General features: G+C 32.0%; 2 protein-coding genes across 4 annotated transcripts in view; one reads left to right on the top strand and one right to left on the bottom strand.

The window, feature by feature from the left end:
• Window positions 1-6,796, bottom strand: part of LOC126660242 (protein TONNEAU 1a-like) — a 78,948-nt gene extending 72,152 nt beyond the window's left edge. Inside the window, exon 1 of the mRNA XM_050353616.1 lies at window positions 6,791-6,796. The gene's annotated coding sequence lies outside the window, so the exon portion shown is untranslated. The remainder of the gene's footprint in view (window positions 1-6,790) is intronic.
• Window positions 6,797-8,989: 2,193 nt separating this feature from the next.
• Window positions 8,990-19,323, top strand: LOC126660237 (regulator of nonsense transcripts UPF2). Of its 3 annotated transcripts, none has more exons than XM_050353604.2 (18): window positions 8,990-9,081; window positions 9,202-9,292; window positions 9,453-9,540; window positions 10,659-10,861; window positions 11,340-11,684; window positions 12,089-12,193; window positions 12,366-12,493; window positions 13,488-13,664; window positions 13,791-13,872; window positions 14,342-14,611; window positions 14,728-14,925; window positions 15,049-15,150; window positions 15,548-15,799; window positions 15,888-16,106; window positions 16,451-16,621; window positions 17,044-17,229; window positions 17,544-18,014; window positions 18,258-19,323. In XM_050353604.2, exons 2-18 carry the CDS (start codon window positions 9,230-9,232, stop codon window positions 18,747-18,749), a joined length of 3,552 nt encoding a protein of 1,183 aa, XP_050209561.1. In that variant the 5' UTR covers window positions 8,990-9,081; window positions 9,202-9,229; the 3' UTR covers window positions 18,750-19,323. The 3 variants fall into 3 exon arrangements, with proteins under 3 accessions (XP_050209561.1, XP_050209562.1, XP_050209563.1); XM_050353605.2 differs by having other exon boundaries at window positions 9,056-9,081; window positions 9,225-9,292; XM_050353606.1 differs by lacking the exons at window positions 8,990-9,081; window positions 9,202-9,292 and having other exon boundaries at window positions 9,451-9,540; window positions 10,675-10,861.
• The last annotated feature ends 986 nt before the right edge of the window (window positions 19,324-20,309 follow it).

The following is a 20,309-nucleotide window of genomic DNA, read 5'->3' as shown; positions in this document are numbered from 1 at the left end:
AATATTCAAATCAATGCTTTAAATTTTATCTTATATTTTAAGTATGGCTTAATGTTTTATTTAAAATAAAAATAAACATATTCTTTTAAAAATTATAAAACTTGACAATATTTTTTATTTAGTATAAATAAATATATTTATTTTATAAAAATTCATATCCGCAACCATGCGGCCTATATTTTTGAAAATTAATTAACAAAATTCCGATATATGAATGATTTTGTTGCTACTATCCGACCCGCTAAAAAATTATATTTAATATTTTTTTAGAATTAGATAATTAGCCTAAATACAAACTATTTTTAATTTTTTTAAATAAAAATTAAAATTCCGCTCGTCGTCCTCGAAACGAACCCGCCCACCGGGTTCGTTTCGAGGAAGACGAGCAGTCGTCTTCCTCCATGGAAGACGAGCAGGTCGTCTTCCTTAGCTGAGGAGGACTCGTCTTCCTCGGCTGAGGAAGACGACTGTCTTCCTCAGATTTTTGAGGAAGACAGTTCGTCTTTCTCAGAACAGAGGAAGAGAAGACGAGTCTTCCTCCATGGAAGACGACCTGCTTCCTGGTTCGTCTTCCTCGACGGGTTCGCGTCAGAGTTTTTTTAAAATAGAAATTATTTTAAATTTAAAAAAATTATTTAATTATTTATTTTTTAATATCTATAATACATTTAATTAATTTATGTTTATAGTTCAAAAAAGATAATTACCCGTTCATATAAAACAGTTAATGATATATCGATCAAAAAATTAATTTAAATTACCAAGATTGAATGATTTAATCTTTTTAGAATTATCCGAATAATCAAATTATTTAAAATTAAAAATATTAAACTAAACTTGTTAGCTCTAATAATTAATAAAAATACAGTAAAACTAAAAATAAAAGATTATTTAAATTACTTACAGTAGTTAAACCAATATTTTTGATAAAACTGAATTGATCGAATTAATTAATTTAACTATAAATTAAAAAAAATAGATTAAATAATTATGTTTGATTTAATTTTCGTAGTCAAGTGAAATGGAGATAAAAGTTTGATAACATGAGGATGACATATACGAAATGACGCAAGCAACTTAAGAAAATGAATTCTAAAAGGTATTGCAGTGAACCATTTACTCCAATTCCATTCACATTCATAAATCATACAAAACAGAAAACTAACAAATACATTAGATGATAAAAATTTTGACAATAAAAATTCTTCTCTCGATGATGTTATTTTTCGTTACTTCATTAATGTGGAGTTTTTTTTATAAGTGTAATCACCCTTCTTTCGTTTATTCGGATATAGATTTGTTTAGAAATTCCGATCGCATTTTTCTTAGATAGTTTTCTGCTTTTGTAGTCTAATTTGGCATTTTTTTGTTTGTTTTCTTTTATCTCTTTTGTGACTTTCAATAAAGCTTTGATTCATTAAAAAAAACTGGATTCTTAATAAAAAAAGATATAATATAAAGTAATTCAATTACTTGTATGCTCTGATAGAAATATTGATTTTTGGTTTAAAAGATTATTGATTCTTCCTAAGATTATAAAATTATTTGGACCCACTTCAATATCATGTGAGGCTTTCATGGTATGAGGACACATCCCCATCTAGCCTGAAGATTGGTCATATTACTTATTTTAATTGGATCGGATCATTAATATCATTTTAAGGGCAATGAAAACAACATTTGTTACCAATGAGCTTGCCAACGTGGGCCTAATTTGAATGGTTAAGACACCTCTAAGTGCATCAAGAGGTTGTGGGTTCGAACCACGCCTCGGTAACTAACAACTAACAAATGAGACTCGAAAGAGTCGATTCCCACCTTTGATAAAAAAAAACCAATGAGCTTTACCTTAAATGGTATAAACATTAAGCAGAAAAATTGTTAGATCGTGGGTTTGATTCCTCCTACAAACGCTTCTCCTTCCCAAATTATTAAAAAAAAACAACATTTGTTTTTTGAGATTAAATTATAATTTCAACTGAAAAATAATCTTAATATTCACTGTCTGCCAAAAGACAAGAATATGTAAAAAATTATAGTGAGTTTTGACTAGAAAAAAGCTTCAAGTTACATGCATCTTGCGGTACTAATTTCTTTATCTTAAATTCGAATTTTTCAGAAAAACAATTATAAAAGTATCACATATATTTTAGTAAATGTAGCTATAATATTTTTTTTATATATATTTTGTTAAACATATACGATAACTATTCATTAAAACAACAATTGAGTGTCAATAATTTAAGATAAAAAAGATTAAACATTATTAAACTAAAAGGGTCATACTTAGTTTATTATACTTAGTTTATTTAATACATGGTATACAATGTGTTATGGATGAATTTTAACCGTAAGTTAATATCTTTAATATTCTATATTTAGACTAACTTTCGCTCGAGCCGGATTGCAAAAAAACATTATTTAAGTAAAAGTATACATCGCCAACTCACTTGCGCAACACAGTTTGTATATCTGTTTATAAGCCATTTTTTTCATCTCTAACTTGGAATTCACAATGCTAGCAAGCAACATATACAGTAAATCTGTGACATATACAGTAAAACAAAAAATGCTAAAAATAAAAATTTAACCAATATTTCCACATAAAAATGTACACATGACCAAAAATCTAATATACTTCAGTCTTCAGCCAATATAAAAAATCAAACCAAACCAAACCCATTCCCCTAAAAAAAATATAAAGAACCATGAACATGGTCAACTACAACAATGAAACAAAAATGGTAGCCAAGACCATCGGAGACGGAACTACCTTTAAGTTAGGGTAGGTTTCAGCTCCGGCTGTGATCGTAATTTTTTTAAACATAGAGATATGTTTGAGTGAATTCAGAACTAGAGAGAGATTAAGTTCCGAACTGTGGAAAATAAAAAATGAACTAAAAATTAAGTTCGGATTGAAAAAAATTATGAATCCGCCGCTAAACTCCATCTTTTTTCTTCTTGTTCTTCACATCTTCAATAACTGATAATACGCTCATTACTTTACCTGCTAAATCATTAAAGATCTTTGCCTTAATTTGACCCCTTGGTGGTGGAATTCTAACATATTTCTTCTTCGGATTGTTCTTGAATATATCTTCCATTGTGAGTTAAGAACCAGAACAAAAAAAAACCAGAGGAGATGTGTGTATTTTTAAAACAAAAAATATATTTTAAAAAGTAAAGATTTTACAAAACCTATGGTCATATTTATAAAGGATTTGTTTTGGGTTATATTTAATCCACATTGGTCAAAAGGATTCACATTTTTTGTAATGTGAACATGTTTTTTTTATAATATAGTTTATTCAAATAAACAAAGTGGAAATTTTATGTTTTAGTATCAAAAGCAAGCATCTAGACAGCTGTTTTTATTTTTTGGGATTTACTTAATGTTGAATGTCTAGGATTTTATGAGTCACATCAGAGAAAGAGTGGGATTCAAGGCAATGTGTGAGAGAGGTGGTGACTGGTGTGCACATGACCAAACCAAAACCCATTAAATAATCAAATTAATTAAATTAATTGAATTAAATTAAAAAAGATCATTTACTTTGATTTAGTTATTATAATTTTCTTTAGTTTTAAATTTTGCTTGATTTTATTTATAATTATTAAAATAACATAAATATAAAAAATCTATAAATATGAAAATCAATCAATTATTATCTACTACTAGTTATTAGAACATGAAAATTATTGGAACGTGAAACTTTATACAGATTATCAATTAATGTTAATGTTATAAAAATTCACCAACTTACACGTTTTCTCATTTTAATCACACGGTTTAAATTTTTTCATCTTCATACACGAACTATCCCTTTTTTTCAAATTCATGCACACTACTGAGGTGTCACACCTCCATTGGTGTAATTCGCTGAGGTGGAGGTTATTAAACACCAATGAATGAGTGTCACCTCAGCACCGTGCATGAATTTGAGAAAAAATGTAGTTCGTGCATGAAAATGAAAAAATTTAAACTGCACGATTAAAATGAGAAAACGTGTAAAATTCGTGATTTTTTTAACATTATTTAAAACGTTTTCAAACAACCCTTTTTGAGTAAATATAAGAGCTTATGGTTAAGAGTTTATACTTCTTCACAGGATTCGAAAAAGCCTGTAAAAAATGCATGGCGGATAAGTCGAACTTAGTCAAGTTTTTTTTTTATAATAATTTTCATTAAACTAAGGCTGAAAAATCAGCCGTTAGTCCAGTTAAACACATTCATATACACATGGATTATTACATTTTAACCCATTTATAATCACATACTCCGGTTGTCCTTTAAATGTTAATATACATAGTAAAATTAATCCGTCTTACCATATTTTTTAGCTTTTAGTTCCAACATTTATATCAGCACTAAGTGATTTAATTATAACAAATGATTTGTATATATCATAAAAAATAAAAATTATACACTCAAAGAATAAATATTAAAATTTATATTAAATTATATTATACTATGATTCATTTTTCATTCACATTTAAAACAATCCATAAAATAAAGCACTTAAAATTGTCCCAAAAAATTGCAACAAAAAATGTATCTAGAAGCTGGCATATAATGTCACACTAAACTAAAACAAAAGCTCAGTCACTAATTAAAAGAAGTAAAATTTTCATTCCAACATATATAACTTTATCAATGTGAATGTGGAATTAGAAAAATAATGTCTGTCTGGCAGAATATTTCAACTATAAAGTCAGATGTTGATGTAGAAAAACACAAATTGAAGACTAGAGAAAACGAATGTTATCCATAAATTTTTTAAACTAAGGCTGAATACATAGTTTGACCCCTGAATTTGTACCCTTTTACCCATTTAACCCCTAAACTTAACGTCTCACCTATCGAACCCCTGAACTTGTTAAATAACCCGATTTGACCCCCGAACTTGATAAATACGTAAACATTGAACCCCTCCGTACACAATTTCTTCTAGAATGTTTCAAGTGACAGGTGGATACGAAGGGTTCAATATTTACAAATTTATCAAGTTCAGGGGTCAAATCGGATTATTTAACAAGTTCAGAGGTTCGATAGGTGAGACGTTAAGTTTAGAGGTTAGATGGGTAAAAGGGTACAAGTTCAGGGGTCAAACTATGTATTAAGCCTAATTAGATTCATTATCTTAATTATCTAACAGCTTGCCATCTCCCAAAGGAAAAATTAAAAAAACATGTGTTTTGACTAAGTTAATTATCCACCATAACCCAGAGATCAATGTAGATTAATCCTTGGAATAATATGATCGTGGAAAAATATTCCTTTCCTCTAACTCTAATTGATAATTATTTTTTTAATTCATAGTTTTTATTTATAGAATATCTTTTTTCATTAATATTTATTATCCTCTTCATTTTTTTAGTATTATTATCCTCTTCAATTAAAATATTTACAAAGATTAAAATGTATCATACATTTAATTTAATATAAAAATAAAATGCTAAAGTATCATAATGTCGCCCCATTGATGATGTTGTCACTGCCGCATAAATAATTTTTTTTTTTTTTTTACCAAAGGCTAATATTCATTAATAGAATAATCAAATGTACAAAAATAAGTGACTCCCAACAAATCTGAGTGAGCCAGTCTAAATGTAAATGATGATACCGCATAAAGCAGTCATCCAAAAGGGCTTTTTCGACCACCAGTGGGCCACCCAAATATGTTAACAATGTAAATAAAATTATTGTTACAAACAATTCTGTCATCACTAGGAGAATGATTTTCTGCATTGTGAAATGATGATAGTCTTGTGAGTAACAACTCTTCCATCATCGCTAACGCCATAGTACAATAATCACATTTAAAAGAACGCCAAATTTTAACCATTTAATATATATGCTGCCATCACATGTGTATATTTTCTATAGTTACTTTATTAATTTTAACAAAATATATTTATTTTATCCATTACTCACCATTAGATGAAATAAATTCATCTAATGGTAAAAATAGATAAAATAATTTAACAATAAAGTAACTATAAAAAAATTAATTATAGCCAAATTAATAAATAAAAATTTATATTAGAAAAACATAATAACTACTTTTAGCGGTTAACATAATTATACTACAAAATAATAATAATAGATGTACTATTTTTTGAGAAGATAATAATAGATGTACTAATTTGCATAGAATTTGCAAGACAATTAATATTGGCACATATTACTTAGTCCTATCTTATTATCTCAATAATTTACGTTCAACTATTTAATAACACATTCCATTATTACAAACGGATCATTATCTCTATTAATAAAACATCAACCAACATTTCCACTGTTATAATTAATAAAGAGATTGATTTTTATTTAAACATCTTAACAATATTAAAATAAAAATAAAATATACAGTCTAATGAATAAAAATAAAAATAATGTAATAAGTAAAATAATGTAAAACTAAATTTACTTTTAGTTTATTTTCGATATTATAAACTTTTAATAAACTAATTTAGTTAATTATTTTTGGCGGAACGATTAGAATCAGACTCGGTGTATTAAGGAGTTTTTTTTACAAGTACCCATGTTGTAGCAAAATATTCTCAAGATTACTAGTTATATTTTTAAAATTGAAAAATACAGAACCCACTTTTTTTTTGAGCAAATTACTGTGACACCCCTCACATTTGACATAATTCACAATTTAGACCTTCTTGTTTAAAAATTGAACTATATAGCCCCTCACTTTTGGTTTTGTCAACGATTTAATCCTTCCATCCATTTTGGATGTTAGTCAACGAAGTCAACGAAACAATATGGTCCCCCACTTTTATTTTTCTCAACGATTTCACCCTTCACTTTTGTTTTTGTCAACGATTTCGTCCCTCAGGTTTGATAATTAATTTACCCATAAGTCCCTTGACTTCGTTGACTAACACTAAAAATGGATGGAGGGACTAAATAATTGACGAAAGCAAAAGTGAGAGGCCACATAGTTTAGTTTTCAAACAGGAGGGACTAAAGTGTGAATTATGTCAATTGTGAAGGACTTTATAGTAATTTTCTCTTTTTTTTTTGCAAAACTATACTTTGTTAATTAGAAAAATGCAATAAAATGTAGTTAGATGATAGTCAAGACTCTCCTACAAATAAGATCTTTCTAAATAAATTAAGATTTTTTTAATTAAAATATTTTCAAATGAAATTAATTAGTATCTTTCCAAAAATAAACCAATTAAAAATATTTTCAAAAAAATCAATTAATTTTTTTTCCAAAATCAAATTTAAAATAAAATCAAGGGGTAATATTTGGTAAACGTTTATCTTGATATATACTTAAAGCTGATTAGATTCAATATTCGAAAAATGCGGTTTTGTTAACCAACGGCATACTAACAAATTGCTAATGGTAGACTTAAACAATTTTTTCTTAAAATGCACAATTCAGGATTACTATAAAAATTATTAATGATATACTAAATATTATTTAGCTATAGGTCTGTCAACGGTTTATATGGTACACTAAAAATAAATTTATTAATTTTTTTAAAAATTACATTTTAAATATACAATTCAAGCTTTACCAGCGGTTTACCACGATTAGTTAACCATATATTCAAAATAAAAATTATTACAAGTTCACCAACGGTTAACCCAACGTTTACTAACAGTGTACTAAAAAAAATTATTGGTTTACCATTAGTGAACCATTGGTTAACCAACAACAAAACCATTACAAAAGATAATCAAATTCATCTATTAGTTTAATAAATTCATCACAGCAAGTCCACCACCTCCGGCGACTACAATCAATTCTCCATCTCCGGTCGTTGATCCTTTAAGACTCACGGCGGCTTGGAAAACCACGACAACAACTCCGGCGGCAACAACTCTTTCAAGATCATAATTAGATGTTTCATCTTTAAAAAAAACCCAATAGTAGGTCATCGTCTTCAAGTAGTAGGCCGTTTTCTTGCGGGTGCTCGTTCTCCGATTGCTTTCTTGTTCTCCAATTGCGATTTGTGAAGATGAAGAGGACGGTGGTTAATTTACAGATCTGATTTTCGATTCCGATTTGTTCTTCAAGACGGCAACATGTCCTCCATCTTTGATTATTGCTCCTTCAAGACTCACAGCAGCTTGAAAATCCACGGTAAGATTTGCTTCCTCTTCATGAATGGCATCAGTTTCAAGTCTATCAGCGACTGGCATAGCTTTACGAACGGCTGCGGCGGGCTTCAGACAATAGCAGTTGGTTGGCGACGGGAGTCTCAAAATTTTAGGGTTTTCTTTTATTTTTGGTTTTCTGCAATAAGATTATCAGTTATTAGGGTTTATATATAACATATTAATGGAAAAGAGAAAAGTTAAAAGTGAGGAAAAAAAGAATAGTCGTACTCTTTTAAACTGAAAGTATGCACATTATTATTGAGAATATTTTTCTAATTTACAGTGTATTGTATAGTTATCTCTTTATTAAGACAAGCTAATGGCCTCAATTGGATGATAATTATTACTCGGTTTATCAAATTTTGACTGATTTAGACTATTTTTTAATGAACAAAGAGTCAACGCGCCCCTTGAACTTGTTACACGGTATCATCTAATCCATTTAATATTTTTTTGAGCAACTAACCCCAAAACTCTTCATTTTAGGTCAAATATCCCATAATTTATATTTTTATTTTAAAAAATGGATTTAAAATAATTATATTGCAACAATTAGGGAATTATCTAATTATTTTTTGCATCCCTCACCTCTTATTTGTATTTTACGTGTTTTAAAAATACAATTGTGGGGTTATTTGACCTAAAAATGAAGAGTTTTCGGGTTAGTTGCTCAAAAAAGTATAAATTGGATTAGATGACTCCGTGTCACAAGTTCAGGGGGCGCGTTGACCCTTTGTTCTTTTATTAATTTTCCCTTCAAGAGCGCCTCAAAATTAAGTAGTTCTAGTTCAGGAAAGTCCAGTTGCTATTGGTAACAAACCCGGCCCAATAGAAAATAACGGATCAACCCCAATCTGAATCATAACTTTCGGGTTAATTAGTCGGATTAAATTGAATTTCTCGAACCCAAATCAAAAACCCTTGGGTTTCAATCTCCAATCTCCGATCAGGTGAAAATCAATTTAACCCTAACTTTTTAAATCAGAGTTTTTCCAAGCCATTTTCCAAAATTATTCTCTGTTAAATTAAAGTAGTTTAATATGCTTTACGCTAATTACTCTATTTTTCAGAGTTAATTAGTTAGTTATTACAGTTGAAATGGATCAGCAAGAGGATGATAATCGTGTCACCGGCGAATCTCCGGCCAAGCAAAATGATGAGGTCAGCTTTATTTTTATTTGCATTCAATTTTAGTGTTTAGTGTTGCGGAATTTTGAATTAGGCTTAATTTTGTTGCGTTTGTGGTATTAATTTTGTTTTTAAAATTGATGTTGTTCGTATGTGCAGTTTCGATATATGATTTTTTAATTTTATGTTTCAGGAAGCTGTAGCTCGACTTGAGGAAATTAAGAAGTCGATGGATGCGAAAATCGCTCTTCGTCAAAGCAATTTGAATCCTGTTAGACCTGGTTTGTGAATTTTGTAAAATTTCTTTGATGTGTTTATCCTGTAACTGACTGATTAAACCGACTCACTGTGTGTATTGACATGAATGTAGTATCTTCCCTTGACACGTTGGTTAAATGGAAATAGATTTTTATTTTTTTCAGAATATGAGAATGAGAGGACTTTAACTTTGGCAGGAGAAAGGGGGAGAGTGAGTGCATACTTAAGTTGTTAGATATGAGTTAGTGATTTAATAACTATGCTATATGCATTGGATGATAATGTGGCATTATTATGCTCAAATTTGATATTATGATTCATTTCTAGAGAGTTCTGGTGGGATGAGGGATCTTTTGTTAGCCATGCAATTAGATTATTTCGTCAGATTTTTTTGCAAATCATATGTACTTTATATTTTTTTTCCATACTGCATTTTCGGGGTATTGGGGTGTATACAAATCAAATTTGTAGGCTTCTAGTAATTAGCAAAACTTTCCCAAGGACTATTTTAATGGATTCTGCATTAGTCTTTGGCGTGTAAGTTTGGATCTACATAATGACTAGGAGAAGCTAAATCATTATACCTAATCCCCTTGACTCGTAACACTGAATTTGGAAATTGTTTCTTTGCATATCTATTATCCAGCACATGTGCTAGTATGGTCTCGGTCATCAAATACCCTTCTCTTTAACGCTGTCCACAAATTTCAGTTCATGATTTTTTCTGTCAGCCACAGTTTCATTGTCAAATCTTAGATAGCACTCAATGTTGAAATTCTACAAAGTGGATTTGATGATCCCCATTGTAACATTTTAATTTCAAGTTATATTTGTTATGAATGAGTAAATTTAATTGGTTTTTCGTATGTTCCCACTAACAAATATGCCTTCCATGATTTCCTTTGGGGTCCAGACGCCAGAAAACTTACTTGTTTTCATTACATGCTACTATGCTAGATTGGTGATCATGCATGATCTACGGTGACTGTTTCTTTGAAATGTTACTCTACTCCAAAATTTATTCTACATATCTATATTGTTTATCTTATGGACATCATTTGATAAACTTTCTAGTCAAGTGTCCATTTGGGCTTTTGATATCAGCACTGCTGTACATTAATGCATTTATCACTGATTCCAGATTCTGGATTCCTTAGGACATTGGATTCGAGCATCAAACGTAATACAGCAGTAATTAAAAAATTAAAGCAGATAAATGAAGAGCTGAAAGAAGGTTTAATGGACGAGTTGAAGAATGTCAACCTTAGCAAATTTGTTAGTGAAGCTGTGATAGCAATTTGTGATGCAAAGCTTAGAACTTCTGACATACAAGCAGCAGTTCAGGTAGTTTTCACAGTTTGGAACTGAACTTTTCCTTAGATGCTACCTGTAGCTGCAATATGTTATTTTTAAACCAGTTTACTTTGACAATTTTCATTTGAAATATCATCGATATGTGTCAGTGGCGTTTCTGTGTTACTTTAAATTATTATAGTTTATTTTCTGGGTTTGTAGAGGGTAATTATTTCTTTGCTGATAAAATTTTTGTTATCCTTCCATGATATATTTATATTTTATTTGTCTAGTCTGTAAGTTTGCACAATTTTTTTTTTTATCTGGGTGAGTTAAACATGTTGTTCTTCACAAGTATGTCAGATATTAAGACAAGCCAAGTAGGTTATTATTAGGGTCAAAAATACCTAAATTGTGTGAGTTTGTCAATCTATATATATATAAATGCAGTTTCCAATTGATTGCTTGCAGCCTGTTAAAGGCATAATTATACTTTTTATGTCTTCTGACATTTGTCTACCTTGCAAAGATTTGCTCTTTGCTTCACCAAAGGTACAAAGACTTTTCGCCTAGTCTGGTACAAGGTCTGCTGAAGGTCTTTTTTCCTGGAAAATCAGGGGAAGACTTGGATGTGGACAGGAACTCCAAGGCTATGAAGAAGCGGAGTACCCTGAAATTGTTTTTGGAACTCTACTTTGTTGGAGTTATAGAAGAAACTGGTTCTCTCATCAATATTATTAAGGATCTTACTAGTATGGAACACTTTAAAGATCGGGATGCTACTCAGGCAAATTTAACTCTCCTCGGTAGTTTTGCTCGACAAGGGAGAGTTTTTCTGGGACTTCCCCTCTCTGGACCAGAACTTCATGAAGAGGTGTGGCTTTCTTCTTTGGTTTACATTCTGATTCCCTTATGATCTAGGTAGCACGAACATTTTATTCAATCAATATGTCCCGTTTGGGAAATGTTTCGGACACTTGACGTTTTGAACACGAAACTTTATTTTTTATATAGAAAACTTTAAAATAACACCGTATTTCCGTGTCCGTGTTCAAGTGTTTCATTTTCTCGTGTTCGTGTCTGTGCTACCTAGCATATGATATTCATTTATTAGATTCATGAAAATTTGATGTTATGTGTGCCTTTTTGTCCTTTGATTTAGTGATACCTTTATCTCACTTATTTGTATTATCTTTGTTCTACAGAAATGTAACCTTGTCTACCTACATTTTCAAGCTTGACCCGTTTTGTATTTCAACTTCTGACATTTTGTTACAGTTTTTCAAGGGCTTGAATATCACAGCAGATCAGAAGAAAATATTCAGGAAAGCTTTTAATACATATTACGATGCTGTATCAGAATTGCTTCGATCTGAGCATGCTGTAAGAGTTGTTTGTTCTTTAGTTGCTAATTTAGAGTTTTTCTTATGTGCTTTCCTGATTCTTTAGGTTCTTTTTGATATAGAACTTAGTTTTGTCCCATGCAAATCATTTATATATTTATATTGCTTTTGTTTGATTGAGATATAAATGTCAGATTTTTATTTCTGAACAGTCTCTTCGCCAAATGGAGCACGAAAACGCAAAAACGTTGAATGCTAAAGGAGAACTCAGTGATGAAAATGTTGCTTCATATGAAAAGCTTAGAAAATCTTATGACCATTTGTATCGCAATGTTTCATCGTAAGTTTGCTGCTTGTTTCATTTTCTTATTGTATCTGTCCGGATGGTGGTTGGATATGGTGAATCTGTTCCATTGTGTTGCAAAGATCACCGATGGTCTTCTATCAACTTGTAGTCCTCACTCCCTTTCCCTCTCCCTCTCCCTCACTTTGATCTTTACAGTTATCAATGTGTAGATCACTCATCTATTCAATTTATCAAATTAGAGAATATATTCTTGTCATAGGTAGCTCTATTTTCTTGTGGAATGATTTTAGATACACATTTAGCATGCTAATCAAAACAAGAAATGTTTTTTTAGAGAAAAAAATAGGCCTAATCACTCAAAAACCCCTCACCTTTAAATTTTTTTTCAATTCCACCCCGACGTTGAAAATTTGTCAATTTTACCCACTTTTGAATTTTCCGTTTTCAATTGTACCCCAATATTTTAATTTATGTTAATTTTTTTACTTAAATGATGAAATCATTCAATTAATTAAGTCTAAACATGAAATTAAATTCTTTTTTATTCAAAAAAGTATAAATAAGTTCTTTATTTTTAAAAACTAACTAAAAACCATAATCAAATTAACACTAATTTAAATTCTTAATTAATTTAACTAAATTTAAATAAATTTTAAAAATATACAATCAATATATGCGAGACATGGAGAATGTTTTAAACAAATTTCCAAACGCAAAAGACGTTAATTTAATTTTTCAGGGTACAATTGAAACACAAAAATGCAAAATAGGGTAAAATTGACAAATTTTCAACGTCAGGGTATGATTGAAAAGGGGCTAAAAGGTCGGGTTTTTTTTAAGACATTAGGCCAAAAAAATATCTGGCACTTAAGTCTATTGGATTACTAATTTACAATATTATATCAACATGTACTTGCGCTCCCTCTACTTGTTATGTGGCTTGAAATTAACAGTCGTTCAGTCCACGTTGCCATTCTGTAATATTGCTGTATGATTTTCCCACTGAAAATATGAATTTCTTTGTCAGTTTAGCTGAAGCCCTTGATATGCAACCTCCGGTGATGCCAGAGGATGGCCACACTACTAGGGTTACCACTGGGGAGGATGCCTCATCACCTGCTGCTGGGAAAGATTCTTCAGTTCCTGAAGCTTTGTGGGATGATGAAGATACTAGAACATTCTATGAATGTTTACCAGATCTTAGGTTTGTTGGAGCTCTGTAACCTTTATGTATGAGTATATATGCTTTTTTGTTGAATGGAGCATTGATTTCATTGCTCTTAGTGTGGCTATGAAGATTTGATTAATGCATAGTATATGTTTGTTTTAGAGCATTTGTTCCAGCAGTATTATTGGGAGAAGCGGAGCCCAAAGTGAATGAACAATCTGCAAAAACTCAAGAACAATCCAGTGTAAGAATTTATAACTTTGAATGTTATTATTTAAATAGGTTGTGCCGTCAATATCTGTCTAACGGGAAATTTGCAAATCCTACCGTGCATTTCCTGAGTTATCGTTGGATGCTTGCATTTATATTTGCCATTTTCTCCCATCCTATATTCTGATTGTTTCTGAAAGAAAGCTACTTAATCATTTACCATCTCTTCCCTGCCAATCTTCCCTAATTGCCACTGCATGTATGATGGTCAATTTTGTCTTTTATCGCTCATTTCTGTTAAAGGTTTATATTAGGGCTGAAATCAATCACTTTCCCTCCAGACCTTATCTGTGGGTAAATGTTTTGTGGAATTCTGCGTTATAATTATAGTAATTAGTCTGTTCTCTTATTTTGTTCGGTTGTTTTTCTGTGTTTTTCTTGTATTTGCTAAAAAAAATGGCTGTATGTATATTGATATATTCTTTCTCGTTAATTAATTGAAGGAGGTGGCTACTGAATCAGATCAAGGTCAACCCATTCAAGATACTGCCGAGTCATCTGCAGACTCTGGTGCTTTGCAGGAGGGGAAAAGTGCCGAGAAAGGAAAGGATAAGGATGAAAGATCAGAAAAAGATAAAGGTAAAGAAAAGGATACAGAGAAAAAAGGTGAAAATGAAAAGGAGAAACTCAAAGGTGTTGAAGGAACAAACCTGGATGCTTTACTGCAGAGGCTTCCTGGCTGTGTCAGTCGTGATCTTATTGATCAATTGACGGTAATCGTATTGATGCCTTAAATAATCTTACTGTTTCATGTTTTTTCTTGGAGTTGTGTGTGTATGTGTGTATAATGATGATCATATTTTTGTTTTTGTATTTCATTTTTTTTCAGGTAGAGTTTTGTTATTTAAATTCAAAGTCAAATCGGAAAAAGCTTGTGAGGGCATTGTTTAGTGTACCCAGAACATCTCTAGAATTGCTCCCATATTACTCACGGATGGTTGCCACACTGTCAACTTGTATGAAGGATGTCTCTTCCATGCTCTTGCAGATGCTAGAGGAGGAGTTCAATTTCTTGATAAATAAGAAGGTCCGCCTTACATAATGATATGTTCTATTGAAAAGAGAAGTGGCTGTTTTCTGTTTTTCCCCTAATTGTTCTATTTTATTTAGTTGAATTACAAATTTAGTTTAAAATCATAATTTTTTGCAGGATCAAATGAACATTGAGACAAAGATCAGGAATATTAGATTTATTGCGGAGCTCTGCAAGTTCAAAATTGCACCAGCTGGACTTGTCTTTAGTTGTTTGAAGGTATATGTGTTGGTTGAAGCTAATTGATTGTGCATTTGATTTACTTGGTGAAATTCTTAGAAATTTTGGATTCTTTTGTTCAATGTAACTGAGACTTGATTTTTATGATGTGGGGCTGGCTGCATGAGAAATTTCCTACTGTTTTCAGTTCTCTTCTTTTTTCTAACCTTATCCTCTTCTTTTCTCTTTGGTAATATTATCCTTTATTTGGGACTTGAGTCTAATATTATTAGGTGCTGGTCATTTTTCCTGGGTGGACATGCTGGTGTTTTTTTTCCCACAATTCAATTATGAAATTTGTAGAATTTTGTTCTCCATATTTTTGATTGTTACTTGATTTCCTCATGATTGGGACATGCCATTGCTCTTGCATATTGATGGTTATACTTGCTGGCAGGCTTGTTTAGATGATTTCACACATCATAACATCGACGTTGCTTGCAATCTTCTTGAGACGTGTGGTCGTTTTTTGTATCGATCTCCTGAAACAACCGTGCGTATGACTAATATGTTAGAGATATTGATGCGCTTGAAAAATGTCAAAAATTTGGATCCCCGGCATAGCACCCTTGTAGAAAATGCTTACTACCTGTGCAAACCACCTGAAAGATCTGCACGTGTGTCTAAAGTCCGCCCCCCATTGTACCAGGTACAAGTCATATTACTGTCTCAATTTCTCAACTGTTTTTCATGTTAGATATCGCAGAGCCACAACTTGAAATTGATTTTTTATGCAGTATATCAGAAAATTGCTTTTCTCAGATCTGGAGAAGTCTACCATTGAGTATGTGCTGAGGCAACTTCGTAAATTACCATGGAGTGAATGTGATGCATACCTTTTAAAATGCTTTATGAAGATTCACAGGGGGAAATATGGCCAAATTAACTTAATTGCTTCTCTTACTGCTGGTTTGAGCCGTTATCATGATGAATTTGCTGTTGCTGTTGTTGATGAGGTATGTTATTTTCATGTCTGAAACTCTGTGCTTCCGCTGATATTTAATTTGCTATAGTTAATGTGGATGTATGGTGCTTTTGCAATATTTTATTATTGCACTCTGTTTCTAATTTTAATGCTTCCTGATGGTACGAACTCTACCTAGAACCTAGTACTTGTGGACAGGTTTGTACATCCTGTCCTATCTCACCTGGCTAGCAGTGGTCATTTTGAATTGTGGACTATTTTGATTTGTGAATGTTTACTAAAGATTTTTGGACTCAAACTTTTGTGTATAATAGTAGCATGCATGTGTTTTTGTATTTTTGGACTTCTGACAATTCATATTTCTTTTGCTTTCAGGTTTTGGAGGAGATTAGGCTTGGGCTAGAATTAAATGATTACAGTATGCAGCAGAGGCGCATTGCTCATATGCGATTTTTAGGAGAGCTTTACAACTATGAACTCGTGGATTCCTCTTTAATTTTTGAGACGCTCTATTTAATCCTTGTTTATGGTCATGACACACCAGAGGTATGGGCCATCAATTTTCTAGAGTAAACTTATGTCATAAACAACTGTTTTGATGATATATTTGTATGGACAAAAACATCAACTTGGTGTGCATCTGCATTTGTCCCTATTATTTCTGTTGGTTTATCTTAAATTAAGGGCATGTTTTAGATTGCTTTACTGTGTGAGGTTCCGACCGGCACATATTAGTCGTAAGTCAAAATGAAAAAGATGGCCATATTCAGAAACTGTTGGGCTTGATCAAATATCTTGGAATATGAATTATATGAATGCTGTGTTGCCTCTTGTATCTGCTTCTAGATGATTATAAAATTGCATCTCTTCCTCTAATTATGGAATTGTTGGGTGATTTATGTTAAACTGTTGCTAGATGTGACCGTTTCTTGCCATGTAGTTTGACTTCTGATAACATGTGTTGTTAGAGGGATGTCCTGGATCCACCAGAGGATTGTTTCCGCATCAGGATGGTCATCACTCTTCTTGAGACCTGTGGACACTACTTTGATCGAGGCTCTTCTAGAAGAAAACTTGATCGATTTTTAATGCATTTTCAGCGGTATATTCTCAGCAAGGGTGCATTACCCCTTGACGTTGAATTTGACATACAGGTAAGTTGTGAATATTGCTTTTATTCTGTCCTCTCTTTTCAGTTTTGGCTAACAAAGTCTATTATTCAACATAAGAATCTATACTTCAGAAGCTGCCATTAGATTGTTTAATATAAAGCCATGCTATTAGATCTCAAATGTGTGGTTTTGAGGTATAGGAAGGATAGGATTCACTGGTGATCTCTTTTTTCCAATTAATTAATTTGACTAGTTTGATTTGTGTCCTTTGTTGAGAATTCTCAGTATTTTTACAGTATTACATTCCATCTTTAGTCGTGAGGTAGCAGTATGATCATATGTTGAAACATTTGCAGGACTTATTTGCGGAACTACGTCCTAGCATGACTCGGTATCTATCCGTTGAAGAAGTTAATGCCGCACTTGTAGAATTGGAGGAGAATGAACAAACAGGTTTCGTTGACAAGGTCAATAATAGTGAAAAGCACGACGGTGAAAAACCTTCTAGCAGGAAGGCTTCCATTGCTGTCTCTGCTAATGGACAAAATGCTGTGAATGGTAATGAGGAAAATGGTGGAATTCATGAGGACATTGGTGACAGTGACACTGATTCAGACAGCAGCACCATAGACCACGAGGTACAAGATGAAGACGATTTGGATGAAGAGAATCATGGCGATGGTTGTGACACGGAGGAGGAAGAAGATGATGATGGAGATGGACCAGTTTCCGATGAGGATGAGGAAGTCCATGTCAGACAAAAAGCGGCTGAGGTGGACCCTGTGGAAGCAGAACATTTCGAGCAGGAGCTAAGGGCAGTAATGCAGGCAAGTTATAAATCCTTATTGTTTGTTTCATAACCTATTATAGCTCAAGTCTCATAGTTACGAGAATATTTTGTGGAGTTTTGAGGGATGCGGTTTGGTGTTATAAGAGCCACAGAAGACTTGTGAAATTAATATTCTCTAAAAGCTAATCATCAATTATGATATAGATATTGATGTTTGAAGTTCTCCACACCTTAATTACTTCTAGTGACGTTACATATATTATTTAAACACTGATTGCAGGAAAGCATGGAGCAGCGGAGACTAGAGCTGAGAGGTCGTCCAATGATAAACATGGCAATACCCATGACCATGTTCGAGGGATCCACTAAAGATCACCATGGAAAGGGGATTGGAGGTGAAATGGATGACGAGGCAATGGATGATGAGTCAGGAGGAAGCAAGGAGGTTCAGGTGAAAGTACTTGTGAAGCGCGGGAACAAGCAGCAGACTAAACAGATGTCCATTCCAAAGGATTGCTCTCTCGTCCAAAGTACAAAACAGAAAGAAGCAGCAGACTTTGAAGAGAAACAAGATATCAAAAGGCTTGTCCTGGAGTATAACGATAGAGAAGAGGAGGAGAATAACGGGCTGGGAACCCAAACGATGAATTGGTTGCCTAGTGGTAGCAGTAGAGTCGGTAGCCGTGAAGGTAGTGGCGGTAGAGGTGCTGGATCACGTTATAGGCATCAGTATCATGCAGGTAGTGGTTTTTATCATGGAAGAAGAAGGTGAGTGACGGCAGCAGAAAATGTTATTGTTGACTCGTTGCCACTTTCACTCTTATTACCGACAAATTCTGCAGCAGAAGAAAGTAGTTAACACCATGCTACTTTTGTCCTGATTATGGACATAAATGGTTCCTTAACAGCAAAAGAAACAGAATTATATTGCACTTGGCTGGTTCTTAAGTATTGTACATTGGTGCCCGTTATCTTACAGTCAAAGAAGTGCGCTGTTCCCCCGTTGAGATCTGGTGAAGGGATACGCTAAATGCCGATCCTACCATAAATAGTAAATACTCAATCTGGTTGTGTTGAATTATGTTTTCTTGCCGAAGGATTATCTGCAGAACGATCATCTCCAGGAATTGTCATCGGACATACTCCGTGCAGTTTATGTGAAGGTTGTCTATTATTGGTTTACATGTGTGAAGCGGTACTGTAATTTAGCTTACGTATTACTTCTGAATTTTACTGTATATTTTGTCCAAAGTGAGATTCCTGCTTCTGGTTTTTGTATATGTAGACTGTCTAATGTCTAATATCCGACCTAAATGACTATAAGAAAAGTAAGTTTTCGTATTTAATTTAGATTAGTATTTTATTTATTATTTGAATGCTTTTTTGTTCTGTGAAGGCTCTCTATGTTTGATTGAGCAAGAATGGCTTGAAGCTGAAATAGAAGCAGGCGAACTACACTATTAGTCTGAGTCAAAATTATGAATAGTTATTTTACAAATTGTTAGTCAGAGCTGAAAATACATAGAAGTTTAGCCTTAAGAAATGCATTTTGTATATTTTAATGAGACTGATTAAAAATAAATATTTAAATGCATAAAAATAACCTAGGACAATTAATAATTGATGGTCTGGTGGTGGCTGTGGGCTGTTCCTCTTACCTTTTTCTAATGGCAAATAAATATTATTAAGATATTAAAAATGTCAAAATATATCATAGATCAAATTGATACAAAAAAACAAACAAACTGAAACTTAACAATTGATCTACAAGAAAAAACGAAACAACAATAGAAAATTAAAGATGACAATAAGCAGGAATAATTCAAGTGTTGAATTTTTTAATACCATTTATATTTTTACAACTTTCGTTTTCAGCTTGCTTCGCTACAAATATACTTCGACGTTTTGAGTAGAACCTTGATTCTTCAAGAACTTGAATATGGTGTTTGAACAAACGCAAATAAATCTTGATCTAACTAAGGATTAACACAAACGAACCTAAATTTACAAAATTTAAAATAGACAAAAACCACAATAAATCTCTGAAAAACAAAACAATTTATTCGAGAAACAATAAAAACAAAAATTTGAAATAATAGAATAAATTTTATTTACCCCAAAAAGTTCTTTTCTATTGAGAATTGTATTGCCAATGAATAAACTTAAAAATGTTATTAAACTTTATTGGATTATTTTTATAAAATGATCAACTTATTGAAAATTTCCACTTTACACGAATTGATTTTAAAATGAAACCTAACCTAATTCAATTTTGAATGAAATAGTAATTATCTAAAAAATTCTCCTCGATTATATATATTTTCAATAGCAA

This window comes from Mercurialis annua, linkage group LG8, assembly GCF_937616625.2.
Source record: "Mercurialis annua linkage group LG8, ddMerAnnu1.2, whole genome shotgun sequence".
NCBI classification, from domain to species: Eukaryota; Viridiplantae; Streptophyta; class Magnoliopsida; order Malpighiales; family Euphorbiaceae; genus Mercurialis; species Mercurialis annua.
Note: the sequence above shows the minus strand (reverse complement) of the source record. Positions and strands in the feature narration are given on the sequence as shown.

Coding starts and splice junctions, on each gene's coding strand:
- LOC126660237 (XM_050353604.2), top strand. CDS start 9,230: ATGGATCAGCAAGAGGATGATAATCGTGTCACCGGCGAATCTCCGGCC. Junction 15,151..15,547: donor TTGTCTTTAGTTGTTTGAAG/GTATATGTGTTG, acceptor ACTTGCTGGCAG/GCTTGTTTAGATGATTTCAC. Junction 16,622..17,043: donor ATGGTCATGACACACCAGAG/GTATGGGCCATC, acceptor ATGTGTTGTTAG/AGGGATGTCCTGGATCCACC.